Genomic DNA, 19876 nt, shown 5'->3' on the forward strand with positions numbered 1-19876 from the left:
GCGAGACAAGGCAAGCAAAACCCCACTGCCCCCGGGGCAGAGTGGCCTGGTCCCAGCATTCCCTCGACGGGAACTCATTTACCTGTCCCTGGTCACTGACTGCACCTGGAGCCCCTGAACCCAGGGGCGGGGTCTCCATCCAGCCCCTTACTCCCAGGCCCCACGCCCAAGGCTGCACAGCAAACGTGCTGAATAGAGACCCAAAGTGCCCCTAGCTTTCCCCGCTTGGAAAGTTCACCCAGTGCTCAGCAAGGAGGGCCCTCACTTCTCAGAAGCCTCACTTGCCTCTTCTAAACACACACTGAGCTCCCTAGTCTGCACCCCAGAACGTGCCTAGTCCCCAGTGATCCCTCCACATTATCCTCTAGCTTTTCCCCTCAAGCCAATTTCCGCTCTGAATATGCTGAGGTCACTGAAGACACTAAAGTCACTGAAGACTTTGTCCTCTCCACCTCTCCCCACCAGGCGCTCCTTGGAAACCCTACGGGGCAGTTCTACTTTATCCTATAGGGTCGTTATGAGTTGGAATCGACTCAACGGCAATGGGTTTGGTTTTGGGTTTACCTCTCCCCAATGACAGGAGCTCCATAAATGCTAGGTGTACAGCAGGAGCTCCATAAATGCCAGATATACAGCAGGGGCTCCGTAAATGCTAGGTATACAACAGGACCTCCATAAAAGCTAGGTACACCGCAAGGGCTCCATAAACATTAGGTATATAACAAGACCTCTGTTAATGCTGGGTATCCAGCAGGAGCTCCATAAATGCTGAGTAGCCAGCCGGAGCTCCATAAATGTGTGCTGACCAACTTCAGCACTGTGCAGGGACTGGCAAGTGAGAGAAGCTCTGGGTCTGGAAGTCCTCGGCTGGCCCCCGACTGCCACATCCCAGCTGTGTGGAACTGGGCAGTTTGCAGACAGTCTGGACCTCAGACTTTCCGTCTCCAAAGGGGGGTGCCGGGAACTTCAGAGACACAAGGCCAAGGTGAGGATCACATGAGGCACTACACACATCCTAGTATCTGACACCAGTGCCCAACACTTGGTAGGCACTTTAAATAGGTTTTCTTTCTCCCAAGGCCGGGTTGAAAAGGAGGGATACGGTGCAGATATTAACCTCCCCCGCCCCAGGTTTCTCAGCCCCACTTTAGCCAGTGGTCCAAGTCCCCAGCCCTCCACCTCTGGCTCGGCACAGCTCTCAGGGAGCCAACTGGCTGGTGGCTCTGTCACTGCCTTTGCTGGGAAAGAGACAAAGACGCGAGCCCAGGGAGTCCGTCCTGCTCCTGGGTGTCATGCAGGCAAGAGGAAAGGCTCTGAGTTCTGGCTGAATGTTCAAGGAAGAAAGCCAAGAGGAGAGTGTTCAGGACTAGGACAGGGTGGGGTGGGGGGAGTGACCCCTTCAAACCCTTCTAACCCCCTGTCCCCTGACAGCCACCCCAAACTTGGCAAAAACACACTTTCAGAGTGAGAAGCCAGGAGCATCCCAGCTTGAAAAGCTTTGTTCTGTTTCCATTGGAATGGTTTCCCCTTCTCTTTGGCAAATACTAGGGTTTTTATGAAAAAAACAATCATGGCTTTTAGAAAGAAGGAGCCCCAGGACATCAGCCAGGGCCGAGCTTCCTGAGACAGCTCAGGCCCTTCTCCTCCGGACCACCTATCCATCAATCTTCTGACCAGGGGACCCAGGGCAGGCTGTGGCTGGTCCACCTCTGTAACCCCAGCCCCAGCAGGGTTTGGGTCAAGGCAAGTGTTTGCTGTCTGCTGGGTGGCAGCCTGTCTCCCACCCAAATGGGGGCGCTGGTGAGTACAGCATGGAGGTGAAGTTCAAGGACCATGGAGTCAATGAGATCTACATTCAAGCCCTGGTTCTCCTGGTGCCTCGCTCAGTGTCACCTGGGACACCTCCCTTAGCCACTCTGAGCCTCAGCTTCCTCATTTGTAAAGGGGTTATGTCAATTCCCACCTCCTGGTGCTCTTACGGAAACTGACCGAAGTGATGCATATATTGCAACGTAGAGTAGAAATAGCACACAGTAAGCAATACACGTGAGCGAACTGTTATTATCATAGAACTTAAACTGCTAACCCACTGCTGTTGAGTCGACTCCGACTCATAGCAACCTTATAGGACAGAGTAGAACTGCCCCATAGGGTTTCCAAGGAGCAACTGGTGGATTTGAACTGCCGTCCTTTTGGTTACCAGCCGAGCTATTCACCACTGTGCCACAAGGGCTCCTTCACAGAATTTAGTGGCACAAAAAAAAAAGTTGCTGTCAAGTCCTTCCGACTCATAGTGACCCCATGTGTGTCAGAGTAGATCTGTGCTCCATCGGGTTTTGAATAGCTGATTTTTTGGAAGTAGATCACCAGGCCTTTCTTCCAAGGCACCTCTGGGTGAACTTGAACCACCAACCTTTTGGTTAGCAGCCAAACAAGTTAACCATTTGCAGCACCCAGGGTCACATAGTAAGTACTAAATAAATGTGCTTTCTTTTCCCCATCATTAATATGTGGATTCTGAAGATCAGAGGCTTTTATCTTTTTCGTCATTATATCCTTGCCATCTTGGGCAAAGCCTGACACACACTAAAAAACCTAACCTAACCTGTTGTCATCAAGTCGATTCCGACTCATAGCGACCCTATAAGACAGAGTAGAACCGCCCCATAGGGTTTCCAAGGAGGAACTGTTGGATTTGAACTGCTGACCTTTTGGTTAGCAGGCAGATGCTTAACCATTGCGCCACCAGGGCATTTTATCCTTGGTATCTTGGGCAAAGCCTGACACATATTAGTGCCAAGCAAATAGAGATTACTCCAAGCTCTGCTTATGGAAGCTGGCTCAGGGCCACATGTCCCAGTGCCATCCCTGACTTAGGTGTCACAGTTCTCCTTAAATCTTCTGAGCGGCAAATAGCTGAGGAGATGTTTGCTACTCCAAGGCAGAAGAAAACCTGCTCCCTTCGCTGGAGGTGGAGGGATGGTGGAGGATGGAGGTCAACAGAGGTCTCTTAGCTCCACGGCTCCTCCAGGCAGGGCCCCCACCAGCCTGGCCCCAGCCCCCAGCCTCACCTTGGAGGCGGCCCAGTCCATCCAGCCTTCTGCACAAGGGTTCACGTTGATGAGGACGAGGCCTTCCACCATCTCAGGGTTGTTCAGCTGCAATGCAAGACACGAGGTAAGAGAGAGAACACTGTGGTCTGAAATACCACTAGCTTTAAAAATCAAACCCAACTCAAGAGAAGAAGCGAGAAGGGGCCAGCATAGGATATTGTTGCTGGCTGTTGCCGCTCCAGTTCTCTCCCACCCCAAAGAGTCTTCAATCCCACCCATGCAATTGGGCTTCCAGCTCAGCAGACCCTGGATTGGGTGCCTGAGAGAGTGGGAAGAATAGGCTATGGTGTAAGTAGAAAGTGCTGATGCTTTGCAGTTTTGCCTTGCCCAGGTTACTTCGCCTTGTTGAATCTCAGCTTCCCCAGCCGCCAAATAGGTCTAACATACCATCTACTCCATAAATCAGACAGGACACATATTTAGCAGTAAGAACTCTATTACTCCTAAGATATAAACAGATACGTTGCTGTTGTTAGTTGCCATTCAGTCGATTCTGACTCATAGCGCCTCCATGTGTTACAGAGCAGAACTACCCCATAGGGTTTTCCTGACTATAATTTTAACAGAAGCAGATTGCCAGACCTTTTCTTTTGCGGTACTACTGAGTAGGTTCAAATCACCAACCTTTAGGCTAGCAGTTTAGTGCAAACTGCATCACCCAGGGATCTTATAGATAAATATGGATATTGGCACGGTGGTTAAGTGTTTAGTTGCTAACCAAAAGGTTGGCTATTTGAATCCACCAGCTGCTCCTTGGAAACCCTATGGGGCAATTCTTCTCTGCCCTAGAGGGTCTCTATGAGTCGGAATCGACTCGATGGCAATGGGTTTTGGTTTGGATATAGACGTAGGATACACACACATACTTACACACACAGCCACACATACACACCCCAGGATGTACTTAAGATCTTTTATTTTTACATCTGCTCAGAGCCTGAATGGCCACACGCTTCTGTATTTGTGTCCATACGTCTAATCTCTAGCAAAGCCCACAGGGCTGAATAAAACAAGTGTCCTCGCATTTTTAAGCAACTGCTTAGTAAGGATGCAAAGGACCCAGTAGCACTTGACTTGGAACCACAGTACTATAAGCGACAACTGTCATGTTGGTACACGTGTCTCTGGTTCTAGCTTAGAATCAGGATCCAGGGAACACTGACTACAATAACCTGAACAGCTATTAGAAAGAACAACTGGTCGTAGCAGAAAATTCTGGAACATGAGGACTGTTCACCACAGATTGTGAAGTGAGCACAGCAGATGACACAGGACTGTGCCTAGTGTCTCAGTAAAGGCAGAAGAAAGGCTGTACGTGTGCGTGTGCGTGAATACGTGTACGCACACCACACACTCACACATCCGCAGTATAGACCACACGCCACAATATTAACCGTGGTTAGTCCTTGCAAAATGGAATTATAGGTAATTTATTTTTCCCTCTGGGATTTTTGATGTTTTTCCAAGTTTCTTCCCTAATATTGAATTAATTTTGTTGTTTAAAATGTAATTACAAAAAATGCTCACGAACTCACGGCAAATCTAGTTAGGACATAGGCGCCAGCACCAGTTCCCATGCCGATGACGCTCTTCAGCCTGGAAAAAAAACCCACGTGACACCAGGCAAGAGTGATGGGAACCCTAACAGCCCGCTAAAACCCTCCCCGTCCTCGTCTCTAAGGAGCCTCATCTCCCCAGTGTCTGTTCAGGCCCCCAAAGATGGCTGGCAAGCTAGACTGAGCAGAGCCGCACTGCCGTGCCGTGCCCTCCGAGGCCTGGGGATGCATCAGGTTCTGGGACTGACAGAGAGCATGACCTTGGAGAGGTGTACCCTTTTTTCCTGATTCCCTCCCAGCTGCTGCCAAGGGCCCGAGAGCCTATCTGACATTCATGGGAAGGCCCATTACAGTGCTGCATCTCCCACTCTTAAGCTTATTTTGGATTCTAAGACTTGGAAGGAATAAATTAGGCAGGAACCACGAGGCATTCCCAACATCCTCAGGCTCAGCTAAGAGGAGAATGAGCACTGGAGGCATGGAGGCAGGGCGCAGAAGGGAGGGCTGAGGCGGCCCCATCTAGAACGCTCCACTGGAAAGGGAAGGCAACCAGGAACTGGACTCACAGAAAGGACGGTGTGGATGAAGTCACTGGGGTGACTTATTCAGTCAGGGAAAAAAGCTGAAGTCACAGGAGGCAGACAGAGGAAAGAGACTGTGCTGAGCAGCGTTCACGTTTACCAAGCAGGACAAGCGAATGTCCTCCCTAATCTCCAAACTCCAATCTACATCAAGGCCAGGGACGGACCTGAGCTAAAAGCACCCTTCTCTGCCAGCGATCCCTCACTCTTACCCAATAGGGGGAGTCTTCCCTCACTCTTACCCAATAGGGGGAGTCTTCCCTCACTCTTACCCAATAGGGGGGAGTCTTCCCTCACTCTTACCCAATAGGGGGGAGTCTTCCTCACTCTTACCCAGTGGGGGGCGGGGGGCAGTCTTCCCTCACTCTTACCCAATAGGGGGGACTCTTCCCTCACTCTTACCCAATAGGGGGAGTCTTCCCTCACTCTTACCCAGTGGGGGGCGGGGGGCAGTCTTCCCTCACTCTTACCCAAACTGGTGGAGGACTCCAGGAAGCATTTCAGCCAGCTGGTCCATGGAGGGGTACATGTACCTGGGGAAGATGTGGAGATGCAGTGAGCAAGAGCCCGGCCACAGTGGAAATGGATAGTCCAAACAGAAACAGATCGAAAGGCAGACACTATGCACCAACCCCACCTGTGCACCCACCTCTCCAGTCTGGTCTCCCTCTAGATCCTCACTCAGAGCACCCACAGCACACGTAAGCCCCCACCACTGCGCAAGGATACCTCCTGCCCCATCCCTAATTCTCCTTCTTTTATTATTTAAAGCAACCATTTATTGACTGAAGTACCTGGGTGGTACAGACGGTTTATGTGCTTAGCTGCTAACCTAAAGGTTACTGGTTCAAGTTCACCCACAGGTGCTTCAGAAGAAAGCCCTGGCAATCTACTTCCAAACAAATCAGCATTGAAAACCCTATGGAGCACAGTTCCACTCTGGCACACATGGGTTATTATGAATAGAGGTCAACTTGATGTCAACTGGCTTTTCTTATTTATCGATTGCTTCCTATGTTCTGCGTCCCACACTAAGCATTTTAAGAGCATTAAAGCCTCCTTTAATCCTCCAAACAGCTCCAGGAGGTTGCTATGCCTTTCCGCAATACAAAGACTATAAATCTCACTGAAGCTGAGAGATAAGTGACTTGTTCCCACAGAAGAGAAGGAACTTGAGCCCCCATCTCATGTGGACTCGAGACTTCAAGGCGCAATTGCTTAAGCCCTTGGTGGCTAACTGAAAGGTCAGTGGTTCAAATCTACCAGTGGCTCCAAGGGAGAAAAGGCCTGGTGATCTGCTCCGTAAAGATTACAGCCTAGGAAACCCTATGAGGCAGTTCTACTCTGCCATATGGGGTCTCTGTGAGTTGGAATCAGCTGGACAACACCTAACAACGTCCCCAAGTCCTTAGCAGTGCACAGAAGGGGCTTCTTGCCCCCACCATGTGTCCACCTCTCCAGTTGGGGTACAGTCTCACACTCTTGGCACCCCACTAAGCTCCTCCCAAGCCAGCTCCATCCCCCGTGTCTCAGCACATCGCCACTTCTGCCAGACACCCTCCCCACGTGTCTCTCTGAAGCCAGGCTTCTCTTCCAGAGATCTGCGGTGCCTCTGCTTCTCCCCTTCTTTCCTGCGGATGCTGTTCCCTCCATCTTCTCAGGAGCAACTGGGTGCCACTGCCCTGGAATTTCCAGAAAGGAGGCCAAAGGCCTCTGCCCCGGCCAATGCCTACAAACAAGCCAGAGTTCCCTCCCTTTTCTTTTTCCTGTCTCCTCATGAGGAACTCAAAGCATTGTCTTTTTGCCCAAGGCATCAGCCATAATCAGGGAGTCTGACCCCAGTTTATCGAAGCAGGTCCATAAGGCATGCTGGGCAAGCGGCGAGCTCCCCCAAACATCCCATAATCCTCAGGGGCAGGAAGCCTGGGAAGACTTGTCAAGATACCGTACAAGACCAACATGACAGGCCAGAAACAGCTGTCCTCTTTTTGTTTGTTTGGCTTTGCGTCCAGGACATTGTTAAAAATAAAAGGTGTGGGGAACAACATTGATGAGAAGGTATTTTACAATTCTAGCCTCCTTGGGGAGGAAGAATCAAAACAGGCAAGGATTAATTAATTTGATCATTAGTTACTGATCACGTACACACAGCAGGGTCTCTGTTAGGCAGTGGGGAGATGAGGTGGCAAGCAGACATGGTCCAGTGTGGGACAGCCTCTTAGTAACGGAAATAAGCGAGTGTAATTTGTAACTCCCCAGGTGGTGCAAAAGGTTAACACACTCGGCTGCTAACAGAAAGGTTGGAGGTTAGAGTCCAATCACCGGCACCTCAGAAGAAAGGCCTGGCAATCTACTTCTGAAAAATCAGCCATTGAAAACCCTACAGAGCACAGTTCTACTCTGACACACAGGGGGGAAATCAGAGTGCTAACAGGGCAGATTGACACCAGAGACCTGTCTGACCGAGTGGTCATGGAAGGCCTCCTGGAGGAAGTGACATTAGAGCGGGCAGAGGAGTCTGACAAGGGAAGAGCGTGGGAAACCTATTCCAGTGGGGAACCAGCATGTGCGAAAGCTCTGGAAGGAGCTGGAAAGAGCCTGGCTGGTGTGGCTAAACATATAATGGAGCCGCTAAACTGAGGGAAGAAGGAATCTTAATGGAAACGAGGAGCACAGACATCGTGTCTTCCCAGGGTCTTTCTGAACTGACCAGCAGCCCCCCAGGTGTGGTACTGGGGAAGTCGCTTAACTTTAGGGGTCTCTGTTCTCCCTGCTCCCTGGGGCTGCGTGCACAGTGACGAGGCTGCAGGATTCCACTGCTGTGTAGGAAGTTGACTCCAGGGCTGGCGGAAGCCACCCAAGGGTCTCTGCCCCAGGATGCGGGGACCTGTCCCTTAGAGGGCTTGGGAGACACCGTGGCTCCAGAAGGCAGACACAGGCCAGGTCCAGTCGGGCCTTGGTTCCCACCAGCTGCACACTGCAACCCCTGGTAATCTTGGGGGAAGTGCCCTGTACCTCGACCCTCAGGTTATTTTAAAAATCTCCCCAGGGGGAGCTAAGAACCACTGCTTTATCCGAAGTCTTTCAAAGAGATGGCCAAAACAATGATAGAGCTACTGACAAATCTCTCACTACCTGCTGGTTAACAGTTAACTGAGTCCCATTTTACCAATAAGCCTATAGTGTTTGGCCCTGGCCCCTGGGGCTGGGTTCCTTTCTTCTCTGATAAAGGTAAATTATTAAAGATTATGATGAACACTAATACAAATAAAAAGTACATCTATTTGTAAATGCCAAGAAGGTCCCTTCTGGAAAACTTTAAATGCGAGAACCTACTCCCTCCTGGTTTAACCACAGCAGTAGATGGAGAGGGAGAGGGAGGGAAGAAAGAGAGAGTGGGGCATCTTTCAGAGGCCACCCCCCGCCATGAGGCTGTTTGTCCAGTGCAATCAGTAAGCCTAACCCCAGATTCACGATGGGCAAGTGAAAAGCCATGCTGGCCTCTCGCTGATGAGGGCCAGGAGTTCCAACAGCCTGGAATAAGGCAGACTGATGTTCCAAAGAGAATAGGAGGCTTGGAGTCAGTAGACTGGGATCAAATCCCCACTCCCAGTTCCTAGCTGTGCGACCTCGAGCAAGGTATTCAACTACCCCCATGCCTCAGTTTCTTAATCTAGAAAATGGGGCTAACGACACTAGCCGCGTAGAACTAGCCGTGAAGATGAAGTGAAAATGACACAAGGAAATAAAAACTACCGAGCTTGGCCCACCCACAAAGCCAAACCCAGCTCGTAGCAACCCTACAGGACAGAGTAGAACTGCCCCAGAGGGTTTCCAAGGAGCAGCTGGTGGATTTGAACCAACGATTTGCACTCGGCTGCTAACCAAAAGGTTGTCAGTTTGAACCCACCCAGGGACTCCGAGGAAGAAAGGCCTGGCTATCTGCCTCTGTAAGATCACAGCCAAGAAAACCCTATGGAGCTCAGCTGTACTTCGTAACACATGGGGTCGCCATGGGTCAGAACTGACTTAGCAGGGACAGGTAGGGTGATGGAACCTTTTGGAAAAGGATACCAGTGAAGGTTGCATACCCTGATGAAGATAATGACTATCCCTGAATCGGACAGGTGAAAACTACCGAAATGGCAAATGTTAGGTTATATATATTTTCACGACAATTAAAAAGAAAAAGCCAGGCTAGCGCCTCCCCTGGTCCCTCACTACTTGGTTTTCCCTCTCTCTCACGGGGCTCCAGGGTCCCCCTCGTACCCCATGGGGAAGGAGGCGGCTCCGTCCTGTTGGCCAGGAGCATCCACGTGACAGACGGCAAAGTGCTGGGTGATCTCCTGCATGTCTTCGGAGTTGAAGAGGGGGTTGTAGCAGGTTTTGTCTGCGTGAGAGGGAGATAAGGGAAGCGTACATTAGGTTACTCGGGAGCAAAGACACTCACCTCGTTTATTTCGTTCTCATCCAGCAGGCAATAAAGGACTTACAGGGAAGAACGTGTTTATCTTTTTTGCCCTGTCCCGTTTTCCTCGGGTGATGAAAGGGGAGAATAAGTCGTGGTACGGAGTGGGTATGGAGGTAGAGATGGTCAACAGTCGCCACTGTATATGTGGTGAATTGGCCTTAGACTTCCAGTGGGCACTGGAAGGGGGCTCCTGTTCTGGGCCCAGCTTCTTCTCATCAATAATGGCCATGATGGCCCTGGTGCAAGGTGGGAGCCTCCTCTGATGGCTCTTTCTCTCTGGGTCACCTAAGCCCTCACATCTGGAACACAGGCAGGGCGCTTGTCATTTGCAAACAAGGAGAAGCACACAGTAGACAAAGCCACTTATTATGTGGTCTTGAGAGTCTCCTAGTTGCTGAGGGCCTGAGAAGGATTCTTAAGAGGAAGGTAATTCTAAGGAAAGAGTCCCTGGGTGCAAAGTGCTAATGCGCTTGGCTGCTAACCAAAATGTTGGTGGTTCGGGTGCACCCAGAGGCACCTCGTAAGAAAGGCCTGGTGACCTATTCAGAAAAATCATCGCCACTGGAAACCCTATGGAGCACAATTCTACTCTGACACACATGGGGTAGGCATGAGTTGGAGTCAACTCAATGGCAAATGGTTAATGGTTTGAGGCAAAGATGGGCTGGTTATGAAACTGTTTCCCTTTTCCTCCTGGGTACACAGTGGGATGACATTTCCCAGCATTCCTTGTAATTAGATGCAGCCATGTGACCAGTTGGGCCAATAGCATGTGATGCTCATCCTTTCCAAGCCCATCACCCAGTCCTCTAGGTCTCCCTTCTCCCTGTGGATGCAGAGGAGCAAGCAGGAGCCTCTGAGGCACCAGGGGATGGTGGAGCCACAGATGGAAGGAGACTGGGTGCTTCCCACTGGGTCTTTCAGTGTCCCACCCAATACCCCATTGACTTGTGACATGAGTGAGAAATAAACACATACTGTGCTAAACCACAGAGGTCTGGGGGGCCATTTATTACAGAAGATAGCCTACTACAACGAATAATGCACCTCTCTGGATTGGGAGAGTAACGCCACCATATGCAATTCCATGTCTTTGTCAGAGTCCAATGAAATAAGATGTATATCAAAGTACCTGGCATGGGACCTGCTACATAATGGATACAAGGAAGATAGACAAGGGAAGAAGTGAAAAAAAGGAGGAGAAGGAAGGAGAAAAATGATTTTCAGTGACTGGCATTGTCCCCAGTGGCAAGATATTAATAAGCTATAGGAAAAAAGTGTACATCAGGCAGTTGATTGATCAAAAATTAGGTGGGCATCCAGCTTACAATACTCAAGTTCACAAGGACTACTGCGGCCACTAGGAACGGCTATATCATCAGAAAAAGAGTCAGCTCTATTCCATGGAATGTAACATTAAGTAGACCGTGGAGCAGGGGTTAAGCGCTTGGCTGCTAACCAGAAGGTCCAGGGTTTGAACCACCAGCCGCTCCGAGGGAGAAAGATATGGCAGTCTGCTTCCATAAAGATTTACAGCCTTGAAAACCCTATGCGGCAGTTCTACTCCGTCCTGCAGGGTCGCTATGAGTCAGAATTGACTCAATGGCAACGGGTTTGGTTTTTGGTTTTTATTCCATTCCCATGTCTGAAAATTGGGGAACTTGGATATGGAAAAAATTCCCGGTAATCTTAAGAATTTACTGTCCAATGAGACTAATGAGGCACAACAGTCCAGGGACAAGGACTAGAAGGCAGGAGGGGACAGGAAAACTGGTAATAGGGAACCCAAGGTTGAGAAGAGAGAGTGTTGACATGCCATGGCATTGTTAACCAATGTCATAAAACAATATGTGTACTAACTGTTTAATGAGAAACTACTTGTTCTGTAAATTTTCATCTAAAGTACAAGAAAAAAAAAGAATTTACTGTCCAAATGTTCACAGCAGCCTTATTTGTGATAAACAAAAAGTGGAAATAATCCAAATATGTGGGGATATGTACCATTAAAATATGGATGTATAAAGGTCTCTATGCTGCACAACATGTTGAGACTTGTCCCCAACATGTTGAGACTTGTCATGACTTGTTTTTCCAAAACCGTTACTGATTGGCTTGTTTACCTGAATTCCTCCTCCCTTGCCTGAAACTTACTGTTATTCACCCAATGCCCATTATTCTGTTATTTGCTTCACTGTTTGCTGTATTGACTGTAAATAAATTCCTGGGACTGGAGCCGGGGTTCAACTCCTCAGAGTGACCCTCCTGGCCACACTTCTCTGTAAGAGTTGTGGCACTGGTTATTGTCTCCGCCACCCTGACAACCGTTGCCGCTGCGACAGATGGTGCCCCGTGTGAGGGCAGAGCCGTAGACGCCCTTGCACTCAATCCCTTCAGGTGGTGAGTATCAGACGTCCAATTCAGGCTGGGTTTACAGCCCCAGAGCGGCAGGTCTTTCCTGACCGCTCCCAAGGGATTTCAGGCTTCAGGCCAGGAGCTTTCCTATCATTCTTTTCTTCATCTTCCTATTCCTCCTCGCTATGCGGAATTCTCTTTCTCCTGAACAGTGTCAACACAAAACCCAGTTGTTAGGATTGTTAAAGGCCTCTAAGCTTAAGGTGTCAGAAGAAGCCCTTACTCAACTTCTGCTTTTAATTGAATCTGCCATTTCCCAACAGGTAGACAATCAACAAGCAGCTAAAGTTCTTTGTCTCCAGCTTGCTTGTGAAAATGCTAATGCTGACTGTCGGGCTGCTTTAGCTCCCTTAAAGGTACAGAGTCTTAATCTAGCTGAAATGATTAGAGCATGTTAAAATGTTGGCACAGAAACTCATAAGGCACAAGTATTAGCGGCAGCTCTCCGTCCAGCCACTGCCACCTGTTTTGGGTGCAGTAAACCTAGGCATTTTAAGAAGGACTGTCACAGTTTAAAAAACAAAAATGCCAACACTAAACTTCCAGCCCAAAAGTATCCCCGCTGTGGTAAAGGTTTTCATTGGGCTAATATATTCTGGGTTTCTCTATGCTACAGCCCTTTCTGGAGAACGTTCTACTCATGCCTGTCGTCATTTCACCCAAGCCATTGCAATTATGGGATGTCCCCAAGCCCTTAAAACTGATAATGGGCCTGCATATACTTCGGCTAAATTTCAACAATTTTGTGCCACTTGGAATATTCTTCATTCCACTGGCATTCCTTATAACCCTCAAGGGCAAGCCATAATTGAACGTGCCCATCATACTCTCAAACAGCTCTTAAATAAACAAAAGGGGGGAGATGATTGGTCTAGAGTATGTGACCAGAATGAAAGACTTGCCAAAGATCTCTTTATTTTTAACTTTTTATCGGTTGCTAAAGATGGTCGTACTGCTGCAGAACGACACTTTATCCCCTCTGACACCAGACCTCACCCACAGGTCCTCTATAAAGATCCTCAAAATCCCTCTGTCTGGCAAGGACCTGCAGAATTATTAACCTGGGGGTGAGGGTGTGCGGCTGTTTTGTCTCCTACAGGTCCACTTTGGATTCCGGCTCCGGCACCGCCCGCGCTCCATCCCTCCCGTGGTGCTCCGAGCCCAGTCCCGGGTTGCCGCTGCCCGGGCTCGCCGGCCTGGTCGCCTGGGGTGTCGCCGCCTGGGATAGCCCTGCCTGGAGGCTCTGGGCAGGCGAAAGCGGGCTCTGCGCTCCGGCCACGACTAGGGGTCCCAGATGCACCCCGTACTGTGGCTCCCCCGTGCACCAGCACGCTCTGCCCTGCACCTCCGCCCCTTCCCTTCTCGGAACCGCCGACACCACCCCTGCTGCGGCTGCCGGAGCCGCCATCTGATCCGACTCCAGAGCCGCAACTGACACCGGCACCCCTTCCCCTGGGGATGAACACTGAAGTGCTGCCATCTGACCCGAAATCACCCCTTCCCCCGGGGATGGTCACTGAACAACAGAGATCTGCAATATCGGTAACATGGGGAGGTCTGAAAGCCCTCTCTTCCAAAGCTGAGCATATCCTCTCAACTACAAGTGCCCCACTTACACCTGGAAGCCTGTTTCTAGCTATGGTTTCCCTCGTGACAATCAATCCTCAGTAGTCATCCTATATTATCTTGTTAATCAGTAATTTGTTAATCAGTAAGTTCCCAATGAAAATTTGTTGTGTGTAAACTCCTCTATATTTTCTGCTTCTCCTAGTTAGATGCTTCTGTATAAATAGATTTCTAAGTTAGACGATTCCTTTCCAATTGATAGTGAATTTGTGTAAATCAGTGTTTGTTTGATTGTTAAATTTGTTATGATGTGTAATTAATTTTCTAATGAACATTTGTTATGATGTGTAAATTGCCCGTCCTAGTGATTCCCTTCCAAGTAATAGTGAAGCTGTGTAAATCATTGCTTGTTTGATTGTTAATGAATCTTTGAGCCTTTATAAATCTTTAAGCCTTTAAGAATAATAATTTCAGTGGATGTTAAAAGTTAGTGTTTACCGACAAAATGAGAGTCAGAGGAAACCCATGGGTCCAACAATCAGGATATTACTAGTGCAGAGGATTATTATTATCTTCATAAGATCATCCTCTATTGTCTTACACACCTGAAAGGCACATTGAGTCCCCCACTCCAACTTTGCATCTGATAAGAGCAATGCTCTTACTTAGTAACCTGGTGAAGAACCAGATGGTATCCGGTGGAAAACAAGCACCATGAGGTTAAAGAGCCTGCAATGGACACCATCTAAGAGCACGAAGCCCAGGCATTAAGTAACAACCTGGTGAAAAACCAGATGGTATCTGGTGGAAAACCAGCACCGTGAGTTTAAAGAGCTTGCCATAGCTGCCATCTAGGCGACTAAGTCCAGGTGTTACTCATAGCTATGCTACTTCTCCTCCTTAAACATATGGAGTGTGCCCCAGCCGTAGCTGGGCTCACAAGGACTCACTAAGACACCAGGCCCTGAAGTGAGGAGACAGCAGCTGAGATAATCTTGGATTTTATCTCGTAGAGAAAATTTTACTTTCTCCTAACGGACACTTGTTGGACCAGTGAAAATCCTCTTGATTCTTATTCCATTAACTAAACAAAAGGGGGGAAATGTGGGGATATGTGCCATTAAAATATGGATGTATAAAGGCCTCTATGCTGCACAACATGTTGAGACTTGTCCCCAACATGTTGAGACTTGTCATGACTTGTTTTTCCAAACCCGTTCCGATTGGCTTGTTTACCTGAATTCCTCCTCCCTTGCCCGAAACTTATTGTTATTCACCCAATGCCCATTGTTCTATTATTTGCTTCACTGTTTGCTGTATTGACTATAAATAAACCCCTGGGACTGGAGCCGGGGTTCGACTCCTCAGAGTGACCCTCCTGGCCCTAGTTCTCTGTAAGAGTTGTGGAATTGGTTATTGTCTCCGCTGCCCCGACAACCGTCGCCGCTGTGACACAAATATGTGTCAGCTGAGGAAAGGATAAACAAAGTGTGGTATATCCATACACCAGAATATTATCCGGCAATAAAGGAACGAAGCACTGAAACATGCTACAACATGGACGGAACCTTGAAAACATAATGAAAAAAATCAGTTTCACAAAAGGCCACCTATAATGTGATTCCATTTCTATGAAATGTCCAGAACAGACAAGTCCATAGAGACAGAAAGTAGATTAATGCTAGGGGAGGAAGGGAGAGGGGGCTGGAGGGTTGGTAGCTAAATGGTCCAGGATTTCTTTGTTGAGGGATGAAAGTGTTCTAAAATTGATAGTGGTGATGGTTGCACAACTCTGTGAATATACTAAAAACCATTGAGTTGTACTCTTTAATAAAAAAAAAAAAAATCACTGTCATAGACAGACAGCGAAGGGCCCCCTGTGTTCCGGGAGCTTCTGGGCACACAGACAGCTCCAAGCCTCCCAGACACTGCACTCCAGCCTCTTCCTGTCTGTGGCAAAGGTTCTTCCCAGAAGAACAGCTCCAGGAAGTCCCAGAAGAGAAAAACAGCTGGCGTCCCTGCCACCACCCCTCCTCCCTGCCCTCTTCCACCACCCTCAGTGGAACCTGCTGGCCAGGGGCTCGTGTCTCCTCTGAACTTACGGTTCATGCCGATGTCGTGGTACGTGAGGATGACAGGCCGGTTCCCCTTGGGGGTCCCACAGAGTGTGACGTGAATGGAGCCATGTAAAGTCTCGATGTCCTGCTCCTGAGGAAAGATGAGCAGACAAGGGGCTTGTCAAGTGGGATTCACAGCATCTGAATAGCTGAATTACTTCCTGTAGACACCCCAGCATGCTCCAGGTTGGTTTTGAGAAAACTCCAAGTACACTTCTCATTTGACCATGAGACCTTGGGTTCAGGGTGGAGATCTCTCCAGCAGCTAGACCACTCCAAGAAATGAGGGAGGAAGGGGAAGGAGAGCTCAACCAAGAAGCAGAGGACAGGGTCCTGGTTCAGACTATGCCACATATTGCACAAAACTCAGGAAGGCACCAGCCCCAGGAGCCCTCTCTGCACAAGACCTTGTTTTCTCCATCTGGAATAGCTGAGGCCATTGAGGTATGTGCTTCCTTGATTACGTGTCCCATGTCTCACCTGTCCCACAGGTGTCCATACATGTGATGGACATTTGCTGGTTTGGGGCTGCCCAGAATTCACTCCCTACTTCCAAGAACATCCCCTATTTCCTTTGGGAATTGACCTCATTGCCACCCTTAGTCCAATAGGTCTGCTGACACTGATCCCTCCACCATGTTTCCTAGGCTGAAGCCAATCAGAGCATCTCACCTCCCCAGCTACAGTGGCTGGTTGAGGGAAAGGCACATGAGTTGGGTTATACCAGTTACAGCCAGCCAGACTCACTTCTAGCCCATTGTTGTTATGTGCCGTCGACTAAGTTCCAACTCATAGTAACCCTATACGACAGAGTAGAACTGCCCCCATAGGGTTTCCAAGGATCAGCTGGTGGATTCAAACTGCCATCCTTTTGGTTAGCAGCCAGGCTCTTAACCATTTGTGCCACCAGGGCTCCCACTTCTAGCTATTGGGAAGTAAATTACACTTGACCTAGCCAGGCTGGGAGGGCTGGATCTGCAGCAGCCATATTGTGACCATGAGGCAAGGGCCTGCCTGAAAATACAACCAGTCCAGAGATGGAAAAGAGAGAAAAGAGATCTTGGTGATGGCATCCACCACCTGGGAATTTCAGTTATGTGGGCCAACAAATACCCATCCACTTACGCCACTTTGAGCTAACCTCCTTCTGACCAGAAGAACCCTAACTGACACCACACCCATCCTCTCTTCTGCCCTCCATCTCAGAGGGTCAGGTCTCTCTTTTCCTGGTCAAGGCCAGTTCTTCAACCTGTGACCTGCAGCTGACTCCCTCAGCCAGACACCCCACGCTCCCCGTGCTAACCCTCTAACGGCGCCTTCCCAAGAGCTGAAGACATGGTCGTCTTTCTTCCATCCTAAAAACAAGTCACCTTGCCTTGATCCCAAGTGCCCCACCTCACCCAGGGGCCAAATTCCTACCTACCAATTTCATCTAAACTTCCCAAGAGGATGACAGTGGTACCCTTCCCCATCCATCACTTCCGTCCACCCTTCAGCCCACATTTCCCTTCAGTTTGCACCCACTCCACCGAGACGGCACTCCTTAGGGTCACTAGAAGCTTTCAAGGACCCAGGCAACTCATTTCACTTGAGCTCTTTCCCTGTCTGACAGCAGAGACCTCCCCTCTGTGACAGGCTCCCTGCCTGGGTCTCCACGGCTCAGGGCCCTGGCTCTCCTCCCTGGCCTGGTGTGGGAGAAGCTGCTAGGGACCTGACATCTATGACCAACCACCTTCCATCCAGGTGCTGGCTACAGCACTGAACCATCCCCTCCATATCCCTCTCCCTCACGAGAGCCCTGCAAAGGGCAGGTTACCCCAAGTCAGCAGACAGTGACAGGGAAACCAAGTCAGCTGCCCAGGATCCCAGAGTCCCTGGGTGGTACAAATGGTTAAACATTTGGCTGCTGACCAAAAGGTAGGAGGTTCAAGTGCACCCAGAGGCACCTCGGAAGAAAGGTCTGGTGATCTTCTTCTGAAAAAATCAGTCCCTGAAAACCCTATGGAGGGCAGGTCTACTCTGACACACTTTGGGTCACCATGAATCGGAATTGACTCCACAGCATCTACTTTCTCTGGGCCCCACAATTAGGAAGCAGCGGAGGCAGCGTCCACCCAGCCTGTCTGCCTCGACGCTCCCTCCACACTCTTCTTACTGCCTCACAGTCTGAGAGACTCTCAAAGTCAAACCACATTCACACCTCAGAAGGCCACCTCAGGTTAGCACGTGACATTTCTTTTCCAAAGAGGAAATGAGCCATCTGAGTGGAATACGGAACACGCCAGAAGCTGTCGAGCTGGCTCCCAGATGCCACATCAGTCACTGCTGCATTCAAGGAGGGAGGAAGGTCAGTTGTCCCAATCTCACACGGGAGGAGAAGGCCTGGGTGGGGACCACCCACCCACTCAGCAGCCCTGTGGACTTAGGGGGGTCCCCTCCCTGCCCAGCTCTCATCAGTACCCGGGGACCAGCCCCAGCACCTGCCTACCTGTCCAGCTCTCATCAACACACGGGGACCAGCCCAGTACCTGCCTACCCACTCAGCTGTCATTGACACACGGGGACCAGCCCAGCACCTGCCTACCTGCCCAGCTCTCATCAGTACACAGGGACCAGCCCAGCACCTGCCTAACTGCCCAGCTCTCATCAACACACAGGGACCAGCCCAGCACCTGCCTACTTCCCAGGGATGCTAGGGGGCCCAAAGGATCCAACAGACAGGACTGTACCCCATCCCTCAGCTGCTCTGGGGCTGTGAACGATTACTTCTAGGCAGTGAGATGTGGTGAGAACTGTGCGCACAGGGCAGTGATAGAACCCACCTCTGCTACTTCTCACCTATAAAAACTCAAATCAGTTCCATTTGACCCAATAAACATTTATTAAGTACCTATTATCAGCCTCCCTAAAGAAGCCCTGGATGCAGTGGTTAAGCACTCAGCTGCTAACCAAAAGATCAGCAGTTTGAACCCAGCAGCTGCTGTGTAGGAGAAAGACGTGGCAGTCTGCTTCCGTAAAGATTACAGCCTTGGAAACCCTACGGGGCAGTTCTACTCACAGCAACCCTGTGAGTCGGAATCCACTCGACGGTAGTGGCTTTGGTTTTTTGGTATTGGAATCCCTGGGAGGTGCAAATGGTTAAGTGCTCAGCTACCAACTGAAAGGTTAGCAGTTTGAACTCGCCCGAGGTGCCTCAGAAGAAAGGCCTGGCAATCTGCTCCCGAAAGGTCAAAGCCATTGAAAACCCTATGGAGTACAGTTTTACTCGGACACACATGGGGTCACTGTGAGTTAGAATAGACTTGATGGCAACTGGTAGTAGTAGAAGTATATGGCAGTTCCTGTGGGTCACTTGGGGAAGCTCGTGGGAGGGCCCGGGGACTTCCATAAAATGTGACCTGAGCTTGATACAGACACACAGGGCACTCTGGAGATAGTGAGGAAGAGGATTTAATCCATGTTGGGGGGTCACAGGGGTAGGGGGAGGCAGATGAGGGTAGCTCCCCAATCCTGTCAGACCAATGGTTCTGAGGAGCGTGGCTCAAAGATAAATAAATGCAGCCGCGTCCCAGGCTCCACCTCCAGAATCTGAAAGAACAGTATCTAGGGTTTAACTAGAACCCACCCCCACAGCCCAGGCAGCAGGATACAGGGAGCCACTGGCCCTCACTTTGAGAACCCCTAAAGCAAGCACCTGAAAGTCTCTGGGGGAGTCTGGGAAGTGGGGTGCCAAGGGTGCATCTCCCAGCCTCCACTCACCTCTGCGAGATGGGCAGAATAACCCTAACCGCCAGAGAGGCGTAAGCATTTACAAGGATGTAAATAGGGCAGAGTGTGGGGAAGACACTGGCTACCTGCTAGCGCCCCATCTCAGAGAAGAAAGGCGCGGCGGGCCCACTCCAGCACAGAGCTACTCCGGAGGCTTATCACAAAACCAGGCTCCTGGAAGACAGAGCCCACTCCTGTCTCCCGCCTCCCTCTCTCCTCCCCTCAGTGCCCAGAGCAAGTACTGGAAAAATCTACAAACAACAGAGCCATGGACCAGCCCCCGGTGGGGCCC

The 19876-nt window shown here is 49.9% G+C and overlaps 1 protein-coding gene across 2 annotated transcripts in view; it reads right to left on the reverse strand.

Annotated features, from left to right (window-relative positions):
- The window catches only part of NDRG1 (N-myc downstream regulated 1), a 67840-nt gene that overhangs the window by 22121 nt on the left and 25843 nt on the right, over positions 1–19876 (reverse strand). The window contains exons 4-8 of one of the 2 annotated variants that reach the window (XM_004373018.2): positions 15802–15907; positions 9520–9640; positions 5721–5783; positions 4649–4709; positions 3072–3158 (exon numbers count right to left, since the gene is read on the reverse strand). In XM_004373018.2, coding sequence (XP_004373075.1) covers positions 3072–3158; positions 4649–4709; positions 5721–5783; positions 9520–9640; positions 15802–15907 — 438 coding nt within the window. The remainder of the gene's footprint in view (positions 1–3071; positions 3159–4648; positions 4710–5720; positions 5784–9519; positions 9641–15801; positions 15908–19876) is intronic. The other variant, XM_023728216.1, reaches the window with a different exon arrangement.

This window comes from Trichechus manatus, unplaced genomic scaffold (assembly GCF_000243295.1).
Source record: "Trichechus manatus latirostris isolate Lorelei unplaced genomic scaffold, TriManLat1.0 scaffold00022, whole genome shotgun sequence".
NCBI lineage: Eukaryota > Metazoa > Chordata > Mammalia > Sirenia > Trichechidae > Trichechus > Trichechus manatus.